The sequence below is a fragment of the Tachyglossus aculeatus genome, chromosome 6 (genome assembly GCF_015852505.1).
Source record: "Tachyglossus aculeatus isolate mTacAcu1 chromosome 6, mTacAcu1.pri, whole genome shotgun sequence".
In the NCBI taxonomy this organism is placed as follows: domain Eukaryota; kingdom Metazoa; phylum Chordata; class Mammalia; order Monotremata; family Tachyglossidae; genus Tachyglossus; species Tachyglossus aculeatus.
In genome coordinates, this window is record NC_052071.1 from 19,252,785 (window position 1) to 19,279,922 (window position 27,138).

At 41.6% G+C, this 27,138-nt stretch overlaps 1 protein-coding gene across 2 annotated transcripts in view; it reads left to right on the top strand.

Annotated features, from left to right (window-relative positions):
- TENM1 (teneurin transmembrane protein 1) overlaps window positions 1-27,138 on the top strand; it is an 849,492-nt gene that overhangs the window by 600,904 nt on the left and 221,450 nt on the right. For both annotated transcript variants that reach the window (XM_038747613.1, XM_038747612.1), the window contains exons 8-11: window positions 31-241; window positions 7,941-8,042; window positions 8,850-9,044; window positions 11,456-11,656. In XM_038747613.1, coding sequence (XP_038603541.1) covers window positions 31-241; window positions 7,941-8,042; window positions 8,850-9,044; window positions 11,456-11,656 — 709 coding nt within the window. The remainder of the gene's footprint in view (window positions 1-30; window positions 242-7,940; window positions 8,043-8,849; window positions 9,045-11,455; window positions 11,657-27,138) is intronic.

The following is a 27,138-nucleotide window of genomic DNA, read 5'->3' on the forward strand; positions in this document are numbered from 1 at the left end:
ATATTCATCTTATTTATATTGCTCTTTCAGTTTGATTTCGTAAAGCTGATGGATGGAAAACAGTTAATTAAACCAGAACCGAAGAACTCTGAAGATTCCCAGCATTCTCCGAGGAATCTAATTTTAACCTCACTGCAGGAGACAGGTTTCATTGAGTATATGGATCAAGGGCCTTGGTATCTTGCCTTTTACAATGATGGAAAGAAGATGGAACAAGTATTTGTATTAACTACAGCAGTTGGTAAGAGACATTGTTCTTTGGTCCAAAGTGTTTTCACTGCAAAGACACACCTGGAAAGATATGATCGGGGTTGAAAGGGATATGGTGACATTTTACTTTGTATATAATCCTTCATCTTTCTTAATATCAAAACAGGCCGGTATGTGAAGTGTTAACTGTCTTTTGTGGTATTAGAACAACAAAGCACAGAAATTAGAAAATATTTCATATTTAGCATAGTAAAGTATTATTTACTGTGCTTTTTAGCTACACTTTCTCAGTGTGGCCCAGTGGAAAGAGCACGGCCTTTAGAGTCAGGGGTCATGGGTTCAAATCCTGGCTCTGCCGCTTGTCAGCTGTGTGACGTTGGACAAGTCACCTAACTTCTCTGTTCCTCAGTTACCTATTCTGTAAATGGGGATTAAGACTGTGAGCCCCTCGTGGGACAACCTGATCACCTTGTAACCTCCCCAGTGCTTAGAACATGCTTTGCACATAGTAAGCACTTAATAAATGCCATCATTATTATTATTATTATTATTATTAAAAGTGATATATATATAAGCAGATACGTATATGATTCGATATATATGTGTGTGTTTGTGTATATATGGAAATCTCATATATACAGGGAAATCTTTTCCCTGTTGAGGACTTAGAAAACTATAGGACGCTTAATTGGAAATATTATGCCAAGAGCTCCACTGATGAATAAATACAAAAGTAAAGAAGTAAATAAGCAATAGAATCACTCTATCTACTGATATTCTAGAGGGTATACGATTTTTTGTTTTGATAGAAAGGCTGAAATCAGAACAGGAACCTTAAAGATTTTAAATGCAATGGGGAAAAAACATCAAAAGGCTTAAAGATTGTGTTAAACTTTTCAGCACTGTTCTATATAATATTTTTTAATCTTCTTAGGAAAGAAGTCAGCAAAGCCTTGTTGAAATTTGTCCGAGTTAGTCACTTTGAAACTGTAGGTTATAAAAATCAATCAATCAGTAGCATTTATTGATCACTTACTCTGGGCAGAGCATTGTACTGAATATTTAGGAGAGTACAATAGAGTTAGTAGACCTGATCTCAGCTCTCAAACAGCTTACATTATACCAGAGAAGACAGATACTGAAACAAATTACAGTTAGGGGGAAGCAAGAGAATATAAAAATACGGTCACAGGTGCAACAGGGGATGGGAATACCCAAGTGCTTAGCCAAATCCCCTTATCTTTTTTCATGAGTGATGCCTAAATCTGAGGGTATCCTGAAGCTGTAGGGCTAAACGATTTGTAGATACTGTGATCACCATTTGACAGTTTACAAAAACTCAGTACTTTAAAATTAAAGAAATTATTTTACAGCTGTCAGGTTCGTTTACAACTCTCACCACTTCATTCTTTAGTTAACCTGTTTAACCATATGTTTAGGAAGATGTGTTTACTGTTAATGGACATACCATCTGTTCTCCGTAACATCTAAATTCTATTTTTACTTGGAGCTGAAGACCTTGAGCCAATAGAAAATAGTATTCAAGCCATAAGATCATCAGACTTTTCTCTAAACTAATCAGAAATGCAGTAAAAATGCACTGATAATTTTTCCCCAAGGAAGACCCTGCTGATTTTACATCTTTCTAAGATATAGTAATGCTGATGATTATAATGATGATGATGAAATATTGGCTAAATGAAAAGATAAGTTAAAATAATATTTTGAATCCCTTGGTTATATTGCCATCACCGTATATTGAATGAGACTAGTCTTAATGAAGGCAGCTGAAATAAATCTTCTCTTCCAGGCTTTTCCTCTAAGCTAAGATGATTTTTTTTTCCTCCCCACAAGCAAGGAAATAGAAAAGCCTTCCAGGTTTTAAAAACAATGTTTCACCAACTATTTATATATTCAGAGTTCTTAATTTTTTCAAAATTCAGAGTCTAAAATGCTATTGAGGCTTTTCTTAATCCCCACACTTTTTCTGGAGAAAGCTTATCCACTGGGTCCTAGCTTATAGCAGTGCAAGATGAAAATGGGAGTTTCCCATTTAGCATTGTATTTATCCATTTCATTTCATTCACTCTAATGATATGTTGCTTTCCTGTGATTAGATGCAACAGTGAGGAGTCCTTACATGACTTTAGGCATCATATTTACTCTAAGGGAAGGTATTCATTACCTCTTTCACAGTGAAGTGAATTCTGAAGTATTTTATGCCAAGATGAAAGAACAGAGAAGTCAGGAAGGTCATTCAGTCAGTGGTGTTTATTGATTGCATACAGAACACTTACTGAGAGCTTGGGAGAAGATAAGAGTGTAAGCACTTACCCACAATCTTTGCCCACAAGGAGCTTACAGAGTAGTAGGGGAGGTAGACCTGAAAATAATTGCAGATGGATGTGTACATGACTGCTGTGGGAATGGGCTGAAAATCAAAGTGCTTAAGGGGTGCTGAGTTTAAGTGCACAGGTGATGCAGAAGGGAAAGCAAATAGAAGAAATAAAGGGCTTAGTCTGGGACTGGAGGGGATTTGATTTTAGGAGGGTTTTGAAGGTGGGGAGAGTGGTAGTCTGTTGTATGTAAAGGAAGTGTGGGGGTTTCAGGCCAGAAGGAGGATGTGGGCAAGGAGCCAGCAGCAAGATAGATGAGATTGAGACACCTTGAGTAGGTTAGCTCTGGAGGAGTCAAGTGTGCCGGCTGGGTAGTCATAGGAGATTGGTGAGGTAAGGTGGGAGAGGAGAGCTGATGTGTGCCTTAAAGCTGGCCATCAGGAGTTTCTGTTTGATGAGGAGGTGGGTGGGTAACCAAACCAGTGGATGTTTTTGAAGAGTGGGGAGCAGTTTTTCAGAAAACGATCCAGGCAGCAGAGTGAAGTATGGACCAGCCTAGTACCCTGCTGGTCTAATTGTATTCTTCACAGTCCTTGGAGTTTATGTGCATTTTCTGGTTTTCTTGTTTCATCTTTTCTAACTTTGATCTCCCCAACATCCCCCTTTTTCTTAGACCTTGAACGCCTTCGGGGTTAGGGACTTCAAATTCTCAACCATCTCTTTTGTCTTAGAATGTAATCCAGTACTCAGTGTTTACTGTTGTTTGTGAGAGACTGGTGAGGCACTGTTGAGGCTACCAGAACTTACTAGCAAATTTTACACCAAGTTGTACTGTGGTAGTGATTTTACTATTTTCCTTATAGCCACCCAAGGAGGATTATGACCTACCAAGGATTTTTAGAACACAGCATTCTCTGGAAAGATTTTCTGGCCTCCCCTCTTTCTCCTAGAATTCTCTAGCACATGGTTAAGTATTACAGATCTCCCTCCACCCACACCGCCAACCTCCATGGTACTTTCCCCCTGTAGACTGTAAGCTCTTTGCGGGCAGGGACTGTGTCTGTTATATTGTACTCTCCCAAGTGCTTAGTAATGATGGTATTTAAGTGCTTAATATGTGTCAAGCACTGTTCTAGGTCCTGGGATAGATACAAGGTTATCAGGTTGTCCCATGTGGAGCTCACAGTCTTAATCCCCATTTTACATATGAGGTTATTTAGGCACAGAGAAGTTAAGTGACTTGCCCAAAGTCACACAGCTGGCAAGTGGCGGAGTCGGGATTAGAACCCATGACCTCTGACTCCCAAGCCCATGCTCTTTCCACTGAGCCACGCTGCACACCAGTAAAAGCTCAATAAATAAGATTGATTGACTTAATGACTAGAAGTGAAATGTCACCACGTTCTCTAGTTAGGTCGTCTCTTGTTTTGTAAAGAATAATAATAATAGTAGGGGGGAGGAGTTGCAGTAATAGTGGTAAGTGCTTGGGGGAGTATAATATGATAGTGTTGATGGAGAGAACCCCTGCTCCCAAGGACCGTACCATCTATCAAGCAATCAATCGGTGATATTTATTGAGCACTTCTTTGTGCAGAGCAAAGCACTTGGGAGAGTACAGTACAATAGAATAATGGACACATCCCCTGCCCATAATTAGCTTGCAGTTTAGAGGGGAGGGAGACAGATATCAAAATAAATTACAGATAGGGAAAATGACAGTATCAGGATAAATACAAAAGTGCCATGGGCCTGGGAATGGAGTGAAGAGCAAAATGCAGACCCAAGGACCTATGTGACAGAGAAGGGAGGGCCAATAGGGGAAGTAGGGAAGGCCTTTGGAGGAGGTGTGATTTTCATCAGCTTTGAAGATAGGAAGAGTGGTGGTCTCAGATATGGAGGAGTTCCAGGCCAGAGGGAGGATGTGGGTGAGGTGTTGTGGTGAGACAGAGGTGCAGTGAGTAGGTTGGCTCTAGATGAGTTGAGTGTGCAGGCTGGGCTGTGTTGAGAGATCGGCAGGGTAAGGTAGGAGGGGCAGAGCCATTCGAGCATTTTAGGTTTTTCTTTCTGGGTGTCCCCTTGGTACAAGCAGCAGCTTTTATAAAGAACTGAAAGAATTACTTAAAGTTAATGATGAAATAAACTCTCAAGCATCAATACACCTTCCAAACTGAGGAGGGGAGGAAAATCCCCTCTTCTTCTCATAGAGAAGTGGCATGGCCTAGCAGAAAGAGCATGGGCCTGGGAATCAGGGGACTTGAGTTCTAATAGTGACTCTGCTACTTACCTGCTGGATGACTTTAGGAAAGTCACTTAACTTCTCTGCATTTCAGTTCCCTCAGATGCCCAAATGGGATCCAGTGTCTGTCCTTGTTCCCACGTAAACTGTAAGCCCCATGTGGAACCTGATTATTTTACATCTACCTTAGCACTTAGCACACTGCTTGGCACAAAGTAAGCACTTAACAAATATCACAATTAATATTAAGAGAAGCAGCGTGGCATAGTGGATAGAGCACGGGCCCGGGAGTCAGAATGTCATGCCTTCTAATCCCAGCTCCGCCACTTGTCTGCTGTGTGACCTTTGGCAAGTCACTTTACTTCTCGGTGCCTCAGTTACCTCATCTGTAAAATGGGGACTGAAACTGTGAGCCCCAAGTGGGATCCTGTGTCCAACCCAATTTGGTTGTATCAACCCCAGCACTTAGCACAGCACCTGGCACACTAAGCACTTAACAGATAGCATAATCATTATTATTATAGTCTCTCCTATAATCAGACTACAGGATTATGGGCTTGACGGATTTAGACCAGAGGAGAAAGCTTGGCAGCCTCTGGAAAAGATCCAGAACAAACTGAGAGAGCATGCGGCCCCCACTCCAAATCCAAACCATCCCTCCGTATGGCCTCAAATACCCAGGAATAGCAAAGCTGTAAACTGCTGAGGCAAAACCAGAGCGGGTGGTTTTTACTCTTCCATTTGGTCAATTAATAGTTTTTATTGAGCTCTCACTTTGTGCAGACTATGATACTGAGTAAAGTTGGTAAAGTTCAGCCACTTGTTTGTTGTTTGACCTTGGGCAAATCACTTAATAATAATATTAATAATAATAATGGCTTTTATTAAGTGCTTACTATGTGCAAAGCTCTGTTCTAAGTGCTGGGAAGGTTACAAGGTGATCAGGTTGTCCCACTGGGGGTTCACAGTCTTAACCCCATTTTACAGATGAGGTAACTGAGGCACAGAGAAGTTAAGTCAGTTGCCCAAAGTCACACAGCAGACAATTTGCGTAGCTGGGATTTGAACCCATGACCTCTGACTCCAAAGCCTGTACTCTTTCCTCTAAACCACGCTGCTTCTCCCTAACTTAACTTCTCTGTGCCTCAGTTACCTCATCTGTAAAATGAGGATTAAGACTGTGAGCCCTACATGGGACAACTTGATTACTTTGTATTTGTCAGCACTGGGCTTTCTCCACAGATGTTTGTCTGAAGCCACAGGTGTATTTTGTCCAGCACAGATTTTGGTCCCCAAATTGATAGTTTTGGTGAAATCTTTCACTAATTTCTTTGGAGAAAATTGAGATGATGGAACCTTTTAGAATCTTCTGAGGATTAACGGACTGTGCCTGTTTACTGTATTTATAGGACTCTGCACATAGTAAGTTTTCAATAAATGCTACTGATTGATTATTATTATTAGCAATAATAATAATGATTATAATCGTGGTATTTCTATTTCCGCTAGACTGTAAGCTTGGTGAGGGCATGAGATGTGTCTGCCAACTCTGTTGTATTGTACTTGTCCAGGGGCTTAGTACAGTTCTCTGCACACAGTAAATGTTCCAATATATACCATTGATAGAGTGAAGTAGAAATTAGATGGATTATGAAAAGACAAAATCTCTCCCTTTACAAAAACAATTTATTTTTATGATTGCCTTTTAAAAAAAGTTTTCAAAAGTGACTAGTTCAAGTTGAAGACAATCTGTCCTATGTGTGAAGAATGATAAGTTTCATTTGGCTCCCAAATGTTTTATGAAGTATCGCATAACACTTTGACTAGCACAGGAGGATAACTAAGAGTAGCAAACACCCCCTGCAAGTCCCCCCCTCAGAAACATTTCTCCTCAGAGATCCTTCTTCTGATATCAGAGGCATCCAAACTTTTTGGACTCCTGGTAAATTTATAGACATCCTCTTTTTGGAAAATAAAACAACCATCTTGGAAATTATGCTTCTAGATCTTTCCTCCTAGCAAGAATGAGGAACAACCCCCAAAACACCCGTGGCAACTGAATAGGTCATGATTCTGTGGCTTGTTTGTGAATAGGGCAATTCTGGAATATTGTCTTGGAGATTAGGAATGCTAAAAGTTTTCAGATTTGGTCAAAGCCAAAATAAGCTTCAAGCTTTAGAACAAGATGTGATTTTTTTTTCCCCCATAATTTGAAAACTTGTCCAAGAGCGCATATGTCCTTTCTAAGAGCTAAAGCTCTGGATGAAAAGATGCCAGAGCCTATAGGGAAGAGGAACAGGAGGAGTGTATCCAACAGGAAGAGTCAACAAGCACATTTAGGGATGGTTTCTGGGATTACTGCCCACAACTGGTAAACTAGAAAATTTCCAATTTATTCACTTCATGATACCTAAGAATTTACTGCATAATTTACTATGCCCTTTGACTCCCCAGATTATCAGGAGTTTACCTTGAGAACACTTAACCCCATAAAAGTATGTTTCCTTTGTGAAGGGATTGAAAGGAAATTAGTGGCCTAGCACTGATAAGCATTTACAGTAAAGGGAGCATTTCTCAGCAAAATGCTTCAGTTCTAATGCTTTTAGTGGTGGTGAATTTAACATGAACACTTACTTTAAAAGCTTTCCATTGTCACTTATTAATGAAAATTATTTACACTGTCAAGATAGGCTCTAGTATTTTAAGTTCCTTGAACTGAAACTTTGTTATTGCCTTCAACTGAAAAATGAACAGAGAATCTGTTTCCAAGCCTATTTTGTTTTTAAGGAATGTATTCAGTAACTATGACATGTATGTTATTAAAGGAGAAAATCAGGTTAAGGCACTGTATTTTGCTTCTAAATGGGGACGCAGGGGGGGTCATTTGAAATGCAGATATTGAGAAAGTAAAACTGCGCAGTAAAATCAGAGTTGGTATTGTAAAAAAGCGATATGTAAAATAAGGTTCTAAATGAGTTTGACTATTCATTCAATCGTATTTATTGATCTTGAGCGCTTACTGCGTGCAGAGCACTGTACTAAGCGCTTAATGGTAGGTGTTCTGTAGAGCAAGTATGTAAAAGCAATATAGCAGTGCAGCAGCTACATTGCTTGGAAGGATGCTCAATGTTTTTATTTTATATTTTTTGTACAAATAGAAATCATGGATGACTGTTCTACTAACTGCAACGGGAATGGAGAGTGTATCTCTGGCCACTGTCACTGTTTCCCGGGATTCCTTGGCCCTGATTGTGCAAGAGGTAATAATAATCTATTAACTTGAAATTTTAAGAATTTTCAACTCCAGTTAATGTTTTTGAAGATAAAGGAGTCTGGTGAAAGCGTTAGGCAATGACTACAAGGTGCATTTTTGTTTAAAAAAACCTCGAACTGTAGAGGGAAGAAAAGAGCCATAGTAAAATCTAAAAAGACGTCTCCAGATATGGATTTTTTGGAAAATTTCTTCATCCCCAACCCATAATAGAAAATTAGGAAACCATTATATCCGAATATTTGAAAATACCATTTTGAAAAGATATAAAATGTAAACTCTAAGGTGTTATTTAGTAAATCAATATTAATTTTCTCTGGAAATGGGAAAGCACCTGGAGAACTCAGGCCATTTGAGAGGAACATTAGTGTCGTTGGAAAAGCAGCATGGCTTAATGGAAAGAACATGGGCTTGAGGACATGGCTCCACCTGTCTTCTGTGTGACCTTAGGCAAGTCACGTCTCTTCTCTTTGCCTCAGTTAGCTCATCTGTAAAATGGGGATTAAGACTGTGAGCCCCACGTGGGACAACCTGCTTACCTTGTAACCAGGTAACCTGATTACCTGATTACCCTAGCACTTAGAACAGTGCTTGGCACATAGTAAGCGCTTAATAAATACCGTCATCATCATCATCCCATCCATAACCATTTGGCATGGATTTTCAGGAGGGCAGTCATCACACTTTTCCTCCAAATAATTTGCAGGACCACTTGTTGCCTACAGAATTCCACTCTTTACAGATCATTCGTCTGACCCCCATTATGACATTCCGTATGTTTTGGTGTTCTCTTTAGATTCATGCCCCGTGCTGTGTGGTGGAAATGGAGAATATGAAAAAGGACATTGTGTATGCCGGACTGGGTGGAAAGGGCCAGAGTGTGACGTTCCAGAAGAACAGTGTATTGATCCAACCTGCTTTGGACACGGCACCTGTATCATGGGTGTCTGCATCTGTGTGCCGGGATATAAAGGAGAAATCTGTGAGGAAGGTACGTGCCGATTCTGATCTCTCGCTTCTAAGCTTTTATTTCACTGTCCTTTATTCAGTTTCTCACACACGTACACATGACACAGTCAGCCCCTGACGTTTACAATAATAACTGTGGTCTGTGTTAAGCGCTTGGGATGTATCAAGCACTGTGTTAAGTGCTGGGGAAGAAGATACAAGATATTCTGGTTTTCTCAGTCCCTGTTCCAAACAGGGCTCACAATCTAAGTAGGAGGGAGAACAAGTATTGAATCCCCATTTTGCTGAGGAGATAACTGAGGTGCAGAGAAGTTAACTGACTTTCCCAAAGTCACACAGCAGGCCCGTGGTGCAGCCGGGATTAGAACCCAGGTCCTCTGATTCCCAGGCCCAGGCACTTTTCACTAGGCCACGCTGACCCTAAGTTCTTCCATAACATGAGTTCTCTCTAGAGATTTAGGGTCAGGAAATTAACCCACACTGATCAGGTTGGATGCCAGAGTGGGACAGTGTCCTTCCAACATTGTATATCTGGGTGCAGCGTACTGCAGGATCTCCAGAAATGGTTGTGCATGGGTGTGAGACACCAGACATGGGGCGAGTGCTACAAGACAAGCTTTCATAAGTGCAGGTCTGCAAGAGCCTACCCCGGATTATAGGAGACCTTATTACAAATCACACAGAACCCAAAAAGTGTGTTGTTTTGCCCTGGAACCATTCACAGAATTGAGGGAAATCTCATCTCATTTCAGATTTGCAGTTTGTAATCTCAAACGTGAGGCAAAGTGCATATTGCCATGCTGTCTTTACTCATTTTGTTAAAATGCACTTTTTCCATCTCATTTAATGTTATTAGTATTAATGATAATAATGATAATAATGGATAACAATAATAGTATTTAAGTACTTACTGTGAGACAGGCCTCCCTCCAGTCAGATTACTCTTGTATCTACCCAGCAGTTATCACACTTATTTTAAATTATTATAATTATTATTATCCCATCCAGACTCTGCTACCAAAAAACAACTGTTCAGAGCCTTAGTAGCTCTAGTTTTTGAGCTCCTCGTTATTGAGGAATTACACATTGTGGAGTTAGCACAGACCCTTTGGGTAACCAAGGCCGATCTTTAAGAAAAAAGACACTGCTTTGTGGAAAGAGTTTATCATCATCTCACCAGGCACAAAAGAGATGCGAAATGGGAAATTAAAGGACACTAATTTTATTACAGATGTTGATGAATGAATGAGAGCTATTAAGTGGCATCTGGGAAATAGTTTTATTTTTATATTAGAAATGCTTTAAATGAATGTCTGTCTCCCTTTCTAGACTGTAAACTCATTATGGGCAGGGAACCTGTCCACTAACTCTGTTGCATTGTACTCCCCAAGTGCTTAGTACGGTGCTCTGTGCATAGTAAGTGCTCAATAAATACTATTGATTGATTGGGAAATAGTTACTAAGAACTGTAACTGCCTATCTATCCTAGAGAGACAGAAAATCCACTTTGAAAACCAAACACTTTTTCATCAGTTTGGCTACAAAGGAAAAGACCAGGTGTTCACTCTAGGAATTAGCTCGGAGAGCAACCATCCCCCTTGAATTGCAAAACATTAAACAGCTCCAAGAAGGAAGCTATTTATACCCTAGGGCAGACATTGTAACCTCCATTCTAATGGAGCCCGGGTGAATTCACATACATAGCAGAAGGTGTTTTGTTAAACAGTGGAAAACATAATAAAAGCTCCTACAGCCCAGAAGCAAACCTAATTTGTGTCTATCTGGTTGTTCACTAAGACATTGAAAACTGGGTCATGGTGACCTGATACAGGAAAACCTGCCATTGAATAAATAGAAATTTGTATTTAGGAATTAAATAATGGTGTTGAAAGGCAACCAAGGGGTAGAGAGTATGAGTTTCAAAATAATTTGACTCTGTGCTGCCATTAGAAGCTGAATCACCTCCACATTGTTAAGAACCCAAATAAATGTGCAGGTGGGAGAGAAGCCATTCCCAGTTTGCATTCTCTTTTATGTCTGAGAGCTTTTATCTTTGTTCCAGAGAAGGCTAAGGAAATTAGTAGCCCTCAGCCCTTTGTCTCCATTTGTAAAAATGAGGAATACACATCTAAAGGCTGACACTTTTTAATACCCCCACTCACTTGGGGTGGGGGAGCTCATCACAGACAGGTCACAATTTCCCATAGAATAGTTCCATTTCCTGTCTCTTCTCAAAGTGTCAATTGGCAACTTAGGTCTCCTAGCATATTTTTAAGTGTTAATATTCCTCCAGCTCAAATGCAGAGTTGATATGCTTCATTTTTATTGCCTAATTAAAAAAGCCTTAAGTGGGTAATATGGGAAGATGAATGGGGTTGTGACAATTCCATTATAACGACTTCTAGACTGAGTTTCTTCTCCCTTTCCTTGTAGAGGACTGCTTAGATCCTATGTGTTCTAGCCACGGGGTCTGTGTTAAAGGAGAATGCCACTGCGCTGCAGGCTGGGGAGGAGTGAACTGTGAGACGCCGCTTCCTGTTTGCCAAGAGCAATGCTCTGGACACGGGACTTTCCTCCTGGATACGGGCATGTGCAGCTGTGAGCCGAAGTGGACAGGATCCGATTGCTCAACAGGTAGTTGAAAAATCTAATCCAACCCTTCCCTTTCCAGGATTCACTGACCTATGCTGTAAAATTAGAGGGCAGGCCTAGGAAAACTGCTGCCCTAGTCTTTGAATTCCAGTTTGGATCAACCTGTGGCAGTGTCACAGAATGCACTGTTGTTCTGCTCTTCTTCTGCCAGATAATTTGATCAACTCTTTTCACCCTTGCTCTTAGAGAGCCCTAAGTCAATTTCAGTTACCTGCACCATTGCAGAGAACTAGGCAACCCGGTTTGTCGCTGCTCGAAGTGGGCTGACTTGCTATTTCCCGGAATTCCACGGTGCTGCCCTTGACAATACCCACTCGCCCCTGCCGGAGATATGATTGCAAAACTACGTAGGAGAGGGCATCAAAAACAGCCTGAGCTATGGGGAACGTAAGGAGGTGCGGCTCACAAGGCGGTGAGGTGACAACTGAAGGCCGCAAATTGAAAAACAGAGGGATTGGTGATGCCTACAGATTCAGTTGTGATGGGAAAATTCATTCTGGAGCATATTTAATGATGGAAATGATCTTACAATGCAGGTTCTGAATTGCATATACCCAGTTCAGGAATCTCTCTCTGATCCATGGGAAGAAGATATTTTCCGTGAGGAAAACAAAGGACAGTACCAACTAGTGGTTTCTCCCCTTCCCTCTCTCAGAAGATAGCATTACTCCAAAATAATGTTGAAATATTTAACAAAAAAGCATGAATAATGAAGGTAAAAAGACCACCCCAGCCTCCATCATGCCACATCTTTTCTTTTTTAAAAATGGTACTTAAGTGTTTACTCTGTGCTGTATTAAGCACTGGGGTAGATTCATTCATTGTCGTATTTATTGAGCACTTACTGTGTGCAGAGCACTGTACTAACTGCTTAAGATGAAAACTAATCAGGTTGGACACAGTCCAAGTCCCACATGGGGCTCACAGTCTTCGTCCCAGTTTTACATGTGAGAAAACTAAGGCGCAGAAAAGTTAAGTGACTTGCCCAAAGTCACACAGCAGATGAGTGGCAGAGGGGGGATTGGAACTCAGGTCTTTCTTACTCCCAGACCCCCACTAGGTCAAGCTGTTGTACTTCTCATTGCAAAAAGATACCACCTCTCTCAGGAGGAAGCAAGCTCAAAAGGTTTAAAAGGTACAGTACTTAGCATTAGTGTTGGGAATTTCAAAAGGACACAGGGTAGGCTGCATATAGACTTTTTACCATTAACTCTATTACCTAAAGGAGAAAATATTTATAGTCTTTTTAATGTTTTGGTATTCATTATCAAGGTGTCGGGTATGACATTCTCAGTGATCTAAACCCATGTTGTTTTGGCTCTTCAGCAGCATTAAACCTCATTGTATATATCTTCATTATAACAACATCTCATTAAATTGAAAGTGTTCCCTAATGGATGGTGATATGCATTCACTAATAAACCAGATAATTAGGGAGGAGGTTCTAGGGGCCCATGTAATTATTGTTGCCAGGGAAACCATTTCCTTGGTAGTCCTTATGCCGTGTGTTGTAAAAGTATCATTTTGCTTTTCATTACTGGATATGCTGCCGATCAGAAGGTTATAACTTGACTCTACATGCTTAACATATAGAGTTCTCTTTCTTACAATTTTCAAAGATTGATTAGGCTACTTCAAAATGATTAGTGCAGATGATTGTTTTTCAAGCCCACAGTGCACCAATGGCGGGGCTAGCCCTGTCATTTAAGAAAGAGAGGTAGCTCCCAGAGCAGTTCAGTTGTGATGTGGTTCTGTATTTAGCAATTCACCAAGAAATGGAAGTGGATAGATCTATCACGTGGAAAGCGCCTCACACAGTTTCTGAAATGGAATATAAAAGAGGCTTGCTTATCTGACAGACTGCTACCTGCCATTAATAGTTTTCTCTTGCTCTCGGGCCTATTAACAATAATAATATTATGGTATTTGTTAAGCCCCTTACTCTGTGCCAGGCACTATACTAAGTGCTGCGGTAGGTACCAGCAAATCGGGTTGGACTCAGTCCCCGTCCCACATGGGGCTCACAGTCTCAATCCCCATTTTACAGACGAGGAAACTGATGCCCAGAGACATAAAGTGACTTGCCCAAGGTCACATAGCAGACAGATTGTGGAGTCAGAATTAGAACCCATGACCTTCCGACTCCCGGGCCCATTTTCTATTCAATACTCCATGCTGCTTTGCTCTCTGTGTGTTGGACAAATTTGCTTCCACATTTACTGATAGAGATATTGTTAGCTGTACATTTTCACCCTATGAGGAAAGTACCTGATAGATCCCTGGGTACTTATAGTCATAAGTGGAATTTTTTGTTTCCTGGACAAGATGAATTTTCTCTTCAATGAATCACTGGTATTTTTTAAACCCTTACTGTGTGCAGAGCACTGTATTAATCACTTGGGAGAGTACAATGCAATAGAATTAGATACATTCCCTGTGCTTGATGAGCTTCTTCATAAAGCAAAACGAAAGCTTTTTAACCTATAAAAAAGTGAAAGGCCCTTAGCTGCCGTTCCTATTGGTGAACAGAATTTTGGGGCGTCCAAAGTAAGTACAATCAGTTGGGACTTTGCAATTCAAGGTGCTGAAGCAGATTAGTGTCCATGGAGCACAGGTGTGCAGACTGTAGCGCTTAGCAACAAGACAAGACAACCAACTGCCTTCTACACACCTGAAATGCGTTTGAGTTTTCTGGTGCTTATCAAGCTCAGCTGGCTGTGATGAAGGGAATGAAGGGAGGGTGGGACGCTGGAAGCTTCTCCAGACCCCACAGAAGAGTGCAGATGCAAAGGTGAGGGTGAAAAAGGATTGTCAAAGATTTAGTGGGGGCAACCCATTTGAAGTGCTGGACCAGTTGAGTGGACTAGAGTTAAAGCTGCAGCTGAAGGTGGAACAGAGCAAACCAGAGAGCCCTCTCAAAACAAAGCTTTGAGTCGCTGGAAACTGGGAGTGGAACAGGTAAGGAACTCTTTCTGTGATCTGTTTTAGTCTTGGATATCCGAGGGTGTCATCCCTGTCTTTAGGAGATGAGTTTTCTAAGAGGAGGTGGTAACTGGTAAGCGGCGGAAGTGAGCCTTTTAAGGGCCAGAGCACGATCTGCTAATTTTGGTCAGGGAATGGATCTACCAACTTTTTTATATTATAGTCTCCCAAGTAATGAAGCACCGTGGCTCAGTGGAAAGAGCACGGGCTTGGGAGTCAGAGGTCATGGGTTCTAATCCCGGCTCTGCCACTTGTCAGCTGTGTGACTTTGGGCAAGTCACTTAACTTCTCTGGGCCTCAGTTACCTCATCTGTAAAATGGGGATTAAGACTGTGAGCCCCAAGTGGGACAACCTGATTACCTTGTATCCCCCCAGCACTTAGAACAGTGCTTTACACATAGTAAGTGCTTAACAAATGCCATCATTATTATTATTATTATTTTTGGACAGGTGGCTCAAAGAACAAGACTAGGCAGCTAGAATTGCAGGTGCTGAAGTCTGCGTTTTTAAAAACTGTGTTTGCTATCCGTGTCACTTTTTAGGAAGAGTTAGGAATAAATCTGAGGCATCAGATTTATTGGAAGAACCTGAGGAACATTTCATGGCTCCTCCAAATATTTTTTTGAAATGCCCATGTCTATGAATAGAAGCTTAATTTTGCACAGGGAGAAAGTATTGAGATGTAACATGCTTAGTGGATAGAGCGTAGGTCTGGAGTCAGTGGGACCTGAGTTCTAATCCCCACTTCACCACTTGTCTACTCTGTGACCTTGGGCAAGTCTCTTAACTTCTCTGTGCCTCTGTTAGCTCAGCTGTAAAATGGGGGCTGATCGTGAGCTCCATATGGATCGTGGACTGTGTCCAAACTGATTTGCTTGTATCTTACCCTGGTGCTTAGTCCAATGCCCAGCCCATAGCAAGCACTTAACAAAAACATAAAGAAAAAAAATGTTGGTTGATTATATTATTTTTAAAGGTTTTTCAGGAAAGGAGTGTCCACATTCTCCTTGCTCCATCTGATGTTCCTTATTGACAAAAAGTCCCTCAGTATTTATAACGCAAGGCCAGACACCAATTTCATAGCTAGGGCAAGAGTACCAATTGTATGTCTTCTATCCCATGGATGATTTCTCCTCAAATGAAAGTAGGCATTGGTGGGAGCCAAGCAGGAGCATGGCCTAAAGAATATTGTACAAGCCAGGGAATCAGAAGGGCCTGGATTCTAATCCCAGCTCCTCCATTTGTCTGCTCTGTGAACCTGGACAAGTCACTTCATTTCTCCTTGTCTCGGTTACCTCATTTGAAAAATAGGGATTAAGACTGAGGACCCCTTGTGGGGTGTGGACTGTGTCCAATCTGATTATCTTGTATGTTCCTCTGTGCTTAGAACAGTGCCTGGCACATGGTAAATGCTTACCATTGCCATTAAAACAAAAAGAAAAAAGATTTTTCTCCAGCTCAGAACTATGCTCAGCCCAAATTGATCCCAGCTTTTGTGTTGCAGAGGTCAGCGCTTGGTGTAGCTAATGAATCTAGCTGTAGTGCCACTTCCAGAGAATATGGGCTCTCATCATTCTCTGGCCCTACTTCTGTCCTGTCCCCCTGCCCTCCCAAAGAGCAACAGTGTAGGTCTTTAAACATACATGATGTAGCCACAGACCCATTGCTGTGGCATGTGTGCGCGAGAAGTGTCGATGAGACTAGTCTGTCTTGGGGAAGTTTGAGGACACTAGACTCTTCAATCATATTTTTTTTTTCAATGGCATTTGTTAATAATAATAATAATGGCATTTCTTAAGCGCTTACTGTGTGCAAAGCACTGTTCTAAGCGCTGGGGGGAATACAAGGTGATCAGGTTGTCCCACGTGGGGCTCACAGTCTTCATCCCCATTTTACAGATGAGGTAACTGAGGCCCAGAGAAGTTAAGTGACTCACCCAAAGTCACACAGCTGACAAGTGGCAGAGCTGGGAATCAAAACCATGACCTCTGACTCCAAAAGCCCATGCTCTTTCCATTGAGCCACGCTGCTTCTCTAAGCACTTACTATGTGCAAAGCACTGTTCTAAGCGCTGAGCACTGTTCTAATCTATTGAGCACTTACTGTGCGCAGAGCACTCGGAAACACCATGACTTAGTGGATGGAGCTCGGGCCTTGAAGACAGAAGGACCTGGGTTCTAATCCCAGCCCCATCACTTGTCTGCTGTGAGACCTTGGGCAAATCACTTCAGTCCTCTGAGCTTCAGTTACCTCATCTGTAAAATGGGGATGAAGACTGTGAGCTCTATGTGGCTCAGGGACTGTGTCTGACCTGATTAACTCATATCTACCCCAGCACTTAGAACAACGTGTGGGAAGTAATAAATGCTTAACAAGTACCATAATTATTATTATTACTACTAAGCAGTTGGGAGAGTACAATTCAACAGAGTTGGCTGACACTATCCCTGCTCACAATAGCCCGACATACAGAAGCATGGCCTAGTGGTTGTAGCACGGGCTTGGGAGTCAGAAGGTCATGGGTTTTAATCCCGGCTCCCCACTTGTCTGCTGTTTGACCTTGGGTAAGTCATTTAACTTCTCTGTGCCTCAGTTGCCTCATCCGTAAGACTGCGTCAGGGACTATGCCTAACCCAATTATCTTGTGTCTACCCCAGCGCTTAGAACAGAGCCTGGCACGTAAAGGGGCTTAACAAATATCACAATTATTATTTTTATTATTATTATTCCAGAAGTACTTGGAGTACTTCTGAGCCTTAAAGTGAGAGCAAAAAGAAAGCAGTCCCATGAGATATCCATTTCCCAAACTCTCCATTAGCATGAGGGATTTCAAGTTCTGGAAATGAAAAAATACATGCAGCAAGGTGACATTGTACACGAGGTGTCAGATCTTTTCACAACACTTACTTTGCTTTTCTCTCAAAGATTAAAAAGCCATACCTGTTATTTCATCATTAGTAGCCATAGGAAGGTTGCATTGAAACTCTTGACAATTTGACGTTTGAATTAAGCAATGAATTTTCAGCCACCATTCTCTAAATCTAAGCTATCTTTACTGACCATTCTAGCACCTGAAAGCTTTTAGATTGCATTTCAGATCTGTGACATATATTTAAGTAGATATGCTGGCATTTGTGAGGGAAGGAAATAATGTAAGTCAAATATCAAAAAGATAGATTTTATGTGGCAAAAGTTGTTTTTAATAACTAGATCCATTTAGACATATTTTGACTTGCCTCCAAACCTGTGTGGGGTATTTTTGAAAGATATTCATTTCACAAATCTTTTCCTCTAAAATTCAGTTTGATTTGATGGAAGCTTTCCATTTCTTTCATTGTGGGGTGGAGGGTAACTGTGGCAGCCGCGCGAGAGAGATTTTCCCATTCTAACCAGTTAGCTTGGAGGCTTGCAGAGGGAAGAGGTTGTGAAGTTTTTGGCATTTTTTAAGTTTGGTTTTGGAATTGGTCCCTGCAATTCAAAGGGTTGGCGGGGCACATGAAAGATCACCTCATCCAAACCGTATTTTTTTCTGAGACCTCACCTACCCCTATGTGGTCCCTTGAAATGTGGTTCTGAGGCTAGTTTGTTAATAATAATGATGATAATAATAATAATTGTGGATTTTAAGTGCTTTCTATGTGTCAAGCACTAAGTGCTGGGTTAGGTTGAAAGTAATCATGATACAGTCCCTGTCCTACATGGAGTTCACAGCCTTAATCCCCATTTTACAGATGAGGTAACTGAGGCAGAGAGAAGTGAAGTGACTAGGCCAAGGTCACACAGCAGACGTGTGGCAGAGTGGCATTAGAACCCATGTCTTCTGAATCCCAGGCCCATGCTCTTTCCACTAGGCCACACTGCTTCCCATGCTGATTGTCAGAGGAGCAGCGCACTTACTGCACCAGTGACGAAACTACCATTACTATACAACCACTGCCGCATTCATTCAGTAGTATTTACTGAGCGCCTGCTATGTGCAGAGCACTGTACTGAGCACTTGGAAGAATGCAATAGAACAATGAAGAGACACATTCCCTGCCCACACTGACCTTACAGTCCAAAGGACGCAGCCCTACCCCCTAATTAGTACTGCTAGTGTTCAAAGTTGAGGTGGGTTGGGGTTTGAGTGGCGCACTTCATCGGGCCTGGACCCGTTCATCAACCAGTGGTACTTATTGAGCGCTTACTTTGTGTGAAACACTGTACTTGGCACTTGGGAGAGGACAATACAACAGAGTAGGTGTAGCTTAACACTGCCCACAAGAAGCTTATGGACTGGAGTGGGGAAAAAGATGTTAAAATAAATTATAGCTGTCGTGTTGTGGGGCTGGGGGAGAGGTGAATATCACCTGGGAGGAGAGGGACAGTGAAATCTGTCATCCTGCTTTGTCACAGAGAGAACCTTCCCAAGATTTATGTGATTTTCCTCTGTCTCTGTCCGCCTTGTGAGTAAAATCGATCACTATTGACTTCAAAGCTTTCCATCACCTTGCCCCCACCTACCTCACCTTCCTTTTCTCCTTCTACTGCCCAGCCCAAACACTCCGCTCCTCTGCTGCTAACTTCCTCTCTGTGCCTCGCCTGTCCCGCCGTCGATCCCCGGCGAACATCCTACCTCTGGCCTGGAATGCCCTCCCTCCCCACATCCACCAAACTAGCTCTCCTCCTCCCTTTCAAAGCCCTACTGAGAGCTCACCTCCTTCAGGAGGCCTTCCCAGACAGAGCCCCCCTTTCCCTCTGCTCCTCCTCCCTTCCCCATCACCCCTACTCCCTCCCTCTGCTCTACCCCCCATCCCTGCCCCACAGCAGCTGTGTATAAATGTACATAATTATTATTCTATTTATTTTATTAATGTGTATATATCTATAATTCTATTTATTTATATTGATGCCCGTTCACTTGTTTTGTTGTCTGTCTCCCCCTTTGTAGACTGTGGGACCGTTGTTGGGTAGCGAGTGACTCTATTGCCGAATTGTACTTTCCAAGCGCTTAGTACAGTGCTGTGTGCACAGTAAGTTCTCAATAAATACAATCAAATGAATGAAATAAATGCTCATTGTGCACTGTCCCCAGTACTTGAGAGAGTATAATACAATGGAGTATGTAGACCCATTCCCTGCCCATAAGGAGCTTCCAGTCTAGAGGGGGAGATGGCCATTAAAATAAATCGCGGACATAGACTTCAGTGCTGTGGGGCTGAGGGTGGAGTGAATATCAGCTGCTTAAAGGGGACAGATCCAAGTGCATTGGTGACATTAATTGAAAAGCAGTGTGGCTCAGTGGAAAGAACACGGGCTTTGGAGTCAGAGGTTATGGGTTCAAATCCCAGCTCCGCCAATTGTCAGCCATGTGACTTCGGGCAAGTCACTGAACTTCTCTGTGCCTCAGTGACCTCATCTGTAAAATGGGGATTAAGACTGTGAGCCCCCTGTGGGACAACCTGATCACCTTGTATCCTCCCCAGCGCTTAGAACAGTGCTTTGTACATAGTAAGCACTTAATAAATACCATTATTATTATTAGATAACTTAGGGGAAATGAAAAATAAGGGAAGCGTTGATATTGTACAGTTAACATGGTCTTGTGGGACTCAGTCACTTGAGATAATTAGGTGGTTCATGAACAACCACGGTACAGAGCCACGGGTAGGCCTAATGTGCTGAGTTAAGTTCATGTGACGTGTGTGCCAAAATAAGGTAAATGAAGCCTGTTCAACTTGTACTTCCCAAGCGCTTAGTACAGTGCTCTGCACACAGTAAGCGCTCAATAAATACGATTGAATGAATGAATGAATGGAAGGGTTTTTTTTCTTTTTAACTGTAATTGGGTTGACATAGTAGACTCATATGATAATAATGATAGTATTTGTTAAGCGCTTACTAGATGCAAAGCACTGTTCTAAGCACTGGGGGTGGGATAAAAGGTGATCAGGTTGTCCCACATGGGGCTCACAGTTTTAATCCCCATTTTACAGATGAGGTAACTGAGGCCCAGAGAAGTTGTGACTTGCCCAAAGTCACGCTGCTGACAAGCGGCAGAGCCGGGATTAGAGCCCATGACCTCTGATTCCCAAGCCTGGGCTCTTTCCACTGAGCCACGCTGCTTCTCTAACTTCCAAACATGTAAACTCCAGAAGAGGATCCATATCTCTTATACATGACAGACACCAAGTTCTTAATAAATATTGAATAATGTATAATGACTTAATTCACCAGTTGTAAAGGCCATGTGATGGTTTATCTTGTCATTATTGATATAAACGTTGATTTATTAAAATATGAATGACACTAGCCAATGTTATAAAGCAGTAGGCATTCATGATTTAGCAGATCCAGTAGATTAACGATAAAAGGAAGGAAGTTCTGTGGCCATTCTTTCTGGAAAATATTCCTGAAAGAAATATGTGTATGAATGGAGAAAGCCATTTTCAAAACAGCATTCAGAGCTCTCTTTCATTTGGCTCACTTTTCTGGGAAGCGGTTAACTTTTATTGTTTTACGTGAAGGATTTACTTAAAGCTGCTCCGTCACAAGGACCTGGTTTTGGCAGTTCTCTTCTCTGTGGTATTTTCTTCTTTCTCTTGGTTTACCCCTTCTTTGCTGGCTCAATAGTAGAGATTTCATTGGCTGACATTAAAGAATATAGTGTCTTTTAAACTGTGTATTGTACTCTCCCAAGTGCTTAGTACAGTCCTCTGCACATAGTAAGCATTCATTAAATATGAGTGACTCACTGACTGCCTGACTGTTTTAATTAATGAACAGGCAATCTAGCTACTTAGTGACCCACCAACCAAGGATGGAGTAGGGTCTGTCCGCTATAGGGAGCAAGATGTGGACAGAAAATAAAGGGAAACAGAGCGAAGGACAACAAGAAAACCTATTTGGATGGGGTTTGTGTCTGTTAGAGAGAGCAAGAGGTGACCAGGAAATAAAGGGAAGCAGAAGAAAGAAAAACCAGGGGAAAAGGTTTAAAAAAAAATTTTTCTCTAAAACTCCAAATGCAGATGTCAGATCTGCATATCCAAGCACTTAGTACAGTTTTCTGCACACAGAAGTGTTCAATAAATATGTTTGAATGCAACAGGCTTTGTATCTGTTGCTTACGCTATTTGTATTCAGAAATCCAGGTATGTTTTGGAAGTTGTTCTTTTAATGGAGAACAGCGTGGCCTAAAATGGGGATCTGGTACCTGTTACCACTCCTACTTAGACTGTGCACCGCAAATCTACCCCAGCACTTATTATTATTATAGACTTCCTTTAGAGTTTCACTGAAGAAAATCCAAAGCTTCCCAGAACACACTCAAACTGGGTAATGCTTGAGAGAAACCTCAGGTATTAGGAGGATGTTTGTCACACAAGCTCTGAGTGATTAGATGTGGATTATCATTATGTATTATCAGAGAGAATTGTTTGTTATTACAGCTTTTATCACGAGGTGATTTTTCGTGACTCTTGAATCTTTAAGGTTCGATTTAGAAATGCTTCACCAGAGAGTTTTAAGGTGTTCAAAAGTTGATAACTTTTACTGGCGCTATAAAATTTAATTCCCTACCTGTTTCAGATTATAAGGTGTCTGTAAATCTTGAAGCATTTTGAAACAACTGTAAATTGTTATATGTCCTAATAAGTAATTTAAAATCATTAGAAGGATGCTTTTTAAAAGTGGTTCAAATGGAAATGAATAAAGCAGTAATACAGCATGTTAAAGAGCTGGAGGCATCTTCAATTGATTTCAAAATGAAGCATCAAAAAGGGCAACTTGAAAAAATAATTAGGTAAGCATTATATAGTCAAAAAACTGGAAGTTGAGGTAATTGCAAGGTAAGAGTATTATTCCTCCTGATTTGGCAAGAGTAAAGAGTATTTTGTATGCTTGAATACTCAACTAGGTACATGGTTAAAATGCACTGTTATATATTTTGGTTTCCATCGTTCCCATTAGCATCGTCTGTAGTTTCACAGAAGTACGTCAGAGACACAGACCAGTCTCCTGCTAGTCTGTTACCTTTAAGCCATGGAGAAGGGATGTGTCCCAATGGTAAAAGCACAGCCATAGGAGTCAGAAAACTTGGTTTCTAATCCCAGCTCTGCCCCCTGTTTGCTCTGTGACCTTAGGCAAGTCATAACTTCTCTGTGCCTCCATTTCCTTATCTGCACCTATGTGCAGAGCACTGTACTAATTGCTTGGGAGCATACAACAAAGTGATATAACAGTCACATTTCCTGCCCACAATGAGCTTACATCCAGAGGACCAGTTTACAGTCTAGAGTTAAGTTCTAACCATGTGTCAAGCACTGCTCTTAGTGCCAGGGTAGATACAAGTTAGATTGGACACCGTCCATATCTCACATGGAGCTCACAGTCTAAATAGAAGGATTTCCCAGTATTTTGGTGATTGGCTGTGACATGGAAATCTTATAAAAGTCATAATAAAATTGCAGTATGGTGATATTGCAGTGTTGAGTGGTTGGGAATGTCCTAGAAAGGAATTGTACAACAGGAAGAATTGTGGCATCTTCTGTAGGGCTCTCTTCAGGCAGGACAGATTCTTATTTGACTAACATGTTTAAGAATTTTGAAAAGTACTCGTGAAGCTAGATGGGCTGTATGATAGCCTAAGCATTCTTTACCCAATTGATCAATCAATCAGTGGTATTTATTGAGTACTTACTATGTGCAGAGAACTGTACTAAGTGCTTGGAAGAGTACAATGTAATAATATAGCAGACACATTCCCTGCCCACAACGAGCTTACATTCTAGAGGTGGTGGGGGAACAGAATAAATACATTATGGATGTGTCCTTGTGCTGTGGGTCAGGTGGTGAAAAAAAGCGAACAAGTAAGGGTGATGCAGAAGGGAGTGGGAAAAGAGGAAATGAGATCTTAGTTGGGGAAGGCCTCTTGGAAGAGATGTGCCTTCAATAAGGCTTTGAAGGTGGGGAGAGTACTTGTCTGGCAGATATGAAGAGGGAGGGCATTCCAGACAGGAGGCAGGATGTGGCTGAGAGGTTGAAGGCAACATGGAGGAGGAGAAGGACGTACAGAGAGTAGGCTGACATTGAAGGAGCAAAGGGTGCGGGCTGGGTTGTAGTAAGAGAGTAGTGAGGTGGGGTAGGTACCCATTTGAACCCATGGGTTCAAATCCTGGCTCCGCCAATTGTCAGCTGTGTGACTTTGGGCAAGTCACTTAACTTCTCTGTGCCTCAGTTCCCTCATCTGGAAAATGAGGATGAAGATTGCGAGCCCCCCGTGGGACCACCTGATCACCTTGTAACCTCCCCAGTGCTTAGAACAGTGCTTTGCACAAAGTAAGCGCTTAATAAATGCTATCCTTATTATTAGCTGTCTGCAGGATGACAGGCACTTTACTAGTTGCTGAGCAGTAAGCACAGCATCCTGAAATGTAGATAATAGAAGATAATCTCTTTTGAGAAAGTCAAAATGGAGTATTTTCCAAAAGGAGATAAAGCATGCTGTCATTCAGATCCATGCTGTGCTTCGGGCATCCATTTGCTGGCCACCAGACTAGGGCACTTCTCTTCCAAAGCCAGGTTTGAAACTGCCCCCCACTTGGGACTTTTCTTGGAAACTTACCACCCCTATCATGAAAATGGGGGTGAGGAGTGGGGCAGGGAATGTCTTAGTTGCCACTAAAAACTCTAGCCTTCCCTAGGAGCAGTCTGGAGGGGGAGACGGACATTAAAATCAATTAAGGGTAAAGTTCAAAGTGCGTAAGTGACACCGAAGGGAGAGGGAGGGGGAAGAGAAGATGAAGGCTTAATTGGGTAGCACATCTTGGTTGAGGATGTGATTTTAAAAAGGCTTTGGAAGTAGGAAGAGTGGGGGTCTGTGTGGTTGTACTGATAATCGTATTAAAAATTGTGGTATCTGTTAAACGCTTCCCCACAGCATCTGTATATATGTATATATGTTTGTACATATTTATTACTCTACTTATTTATTTTACTTGTACATATCTTCTATTTATTTTATTTTGTTAGTATGTTTGGTTTTGTTCTCTGTCTCCCCCTTTTAGACTGTGAGCCCACTGTTGGGTAGGGACTGTCTCTATATGTTGCCAACTTGTACTTCCCAAGTGCTTAGTACAATGCTCTGCACACAGTAAGCACTCAATAAATACGTTTGATTGATTAGGAGCAGCCATTTACCTTACCTTCTATTATATGGTGAGGTCATAACCAAAGGGTGTGCTTTAAAACCCTTTCAAGCATAACTGGTGTAGAATTGCAGGGAAGGAAGCCCATGACAGGTAACTAAATCCATAATGCAATGAGGTTGTTTTTGCCTACATATAACTGGAGCTATTGGGGCATTCTGGGAGGAGCTTGATGTTGCAGTCAATAATGGGATAACTCTACCTTCCTGTGGGCAAGGTAGATTTTTCCATAGATGGATTTTGCAGGAGAAACTTGTTAGTTTTCTCTGGAATGCTGTTCTGATCTCCTGGTTGGGACCACTCCAGGAGAAAATTCCATGCAATAATGTAATTCTCCCTGCTTAAGCTCCATCTGAGGTGAAAAGGAAACTAGCCGAGCTAATTCGCGGTTATTTTAGTCTGACAATTTCCATTCACTTCCCTTAAGCAAATTCTTATAGTGCCCATGGGATGGCGAGAAACTATGAAACCATGGGCTTAGGCAACCAAGCTTGGCATTTGCAGCTTTAAAGTCTCAGTGGCTTTCAATATCATCCTGTAAACCTCTGTTTTATATCTTCTCTTCCTTTTCTTTTCTGATTGGAACATTGATTACATTTTGAGTTTTGCCATTTTTCTGTTAGGGGCTCTGGTTCAGTTCTAATTACCGGAACCTTCACAAAGCTAGCTATCTGGGCTGGAGTTTGCTGCATGTCCCTTGGATTGTTCAAAATATAGTTAACTTAAGCACTAGTTTGGTTGTATACACTTAAGTGGCCCAAATTTCTAGGCTGCGAAGCAAAAGCTAGCAAGTCTAAAGTCTTCTGCTTTTCTCCCCAGAAGAGTCACTGAAGGACTTTTTAAAATAGACTTGGATTGAAATGGGTTAAATTAATCAATGGTATTTATTGAGCACTTACTGTATGCAGAACACTGTAGTAAGCACTTGGAGAATACATTACAATAGCATCAATAGATAGGTCCCCTGCCCACAACAAACGTACAGTCTGAAGGGTTAAAGGAAGTAGTAAGGTTTGACTAAGTTCTCTGCAGTTTCCTAACCTACTGTATGAAGCTGCCCTGGTAGGTTTCATCAGGTGTCAATATTTAAAATGATTTTTTCTTGGTTTTACAAAGAAAAAAAATACTGTAATAGTTACCTTTGTTTTCTATACTCAAGTTGTCCTCTTACTCTAAAGGGAACCTCTATTTCTGCAGTTGTGTTAGCAAAGATAATGAAATCTCCCCCTTTTTATAATTAGTCAAACAATAGTATTTGTTGAGTATTTGTAGAGCGCACTCCAAAGTCCGTAGGAGAGAACAGTGGAGTTAGAGATGAAATGATATTGCCCAGTGGAAAGAGCATGGGCCTTGGAGTCTGCGGACCTGGGTTCTAATCCCAGCTCCACCACTTGTCTGCTGTGTGACCTTGAGCCAGTCACTTCCCTTCTCTGTGCCTGTTACCTCATCTGTAAGACTTAGAGCCCTATGCGAGACATGAACTGTGCCCAACCTGATTAGCTTCTATCTACCCCGACACTTACTGCAGTGCCTGGCACAGAGTAAGCGCTTTGCAAATACCAAGGGGAAAATAAAGAAGTAGATGGGACAGAGCTGATGGAGTACCTTAAATCAGTGGTCAGGAGTTTTTTATTGGTGTGGAGAGAAATGGGAAGCTACTGGAGGTTTATGAGGAATGAGATGATTACATATCCTAATGCAGGTAGCACTGGATACTTAAATCTGAAAGTATTTCACAGCATCTGAAATTTCTTGCAATTTTTTTAAATGATCTGTTAATTTTGACAATGTGTGGGGAGAAATACCTGAGCTGGGGACCTTACAGCTTGTGTGCTTTTACTGTCCCTGCTTCTTTTAGGTATGACTGGTGATACCTTGCCGCAGGGAATCAATTTGCAACAAAGAATGAGTTGACTAGGCCAGTTTGTGCTTTTGTGGATGAGATTGCGCATGGAAGTACACCATCTAGTTCACTAGTTTCTTTACTGGAGAGGGGGGGGAAAAAAGAAAAGAAAAGCTTAATCCAAGTCTGTGGGGAATTTGAAGTAAAAACCATAGGGTAGCAAGATAAAACCCCAAGGTTTTTGAAAGCTGGCCAGGATGAACCAGAAAGGCTTAATGCAGTCATCCGTTGATTTAAGAGATATGCTATGTCAAAGGTATTAGAATTACAGTGAGGCAACCTGCAAGGCAGAGTCTGGCCTGCCAACCTCTTTACTTGATCATTTGTTGCTCGGTATTATGGGCAGGAGGGTCAGAAATATTACCTCCTCCCCACCCATTTCCTCATCATGTTA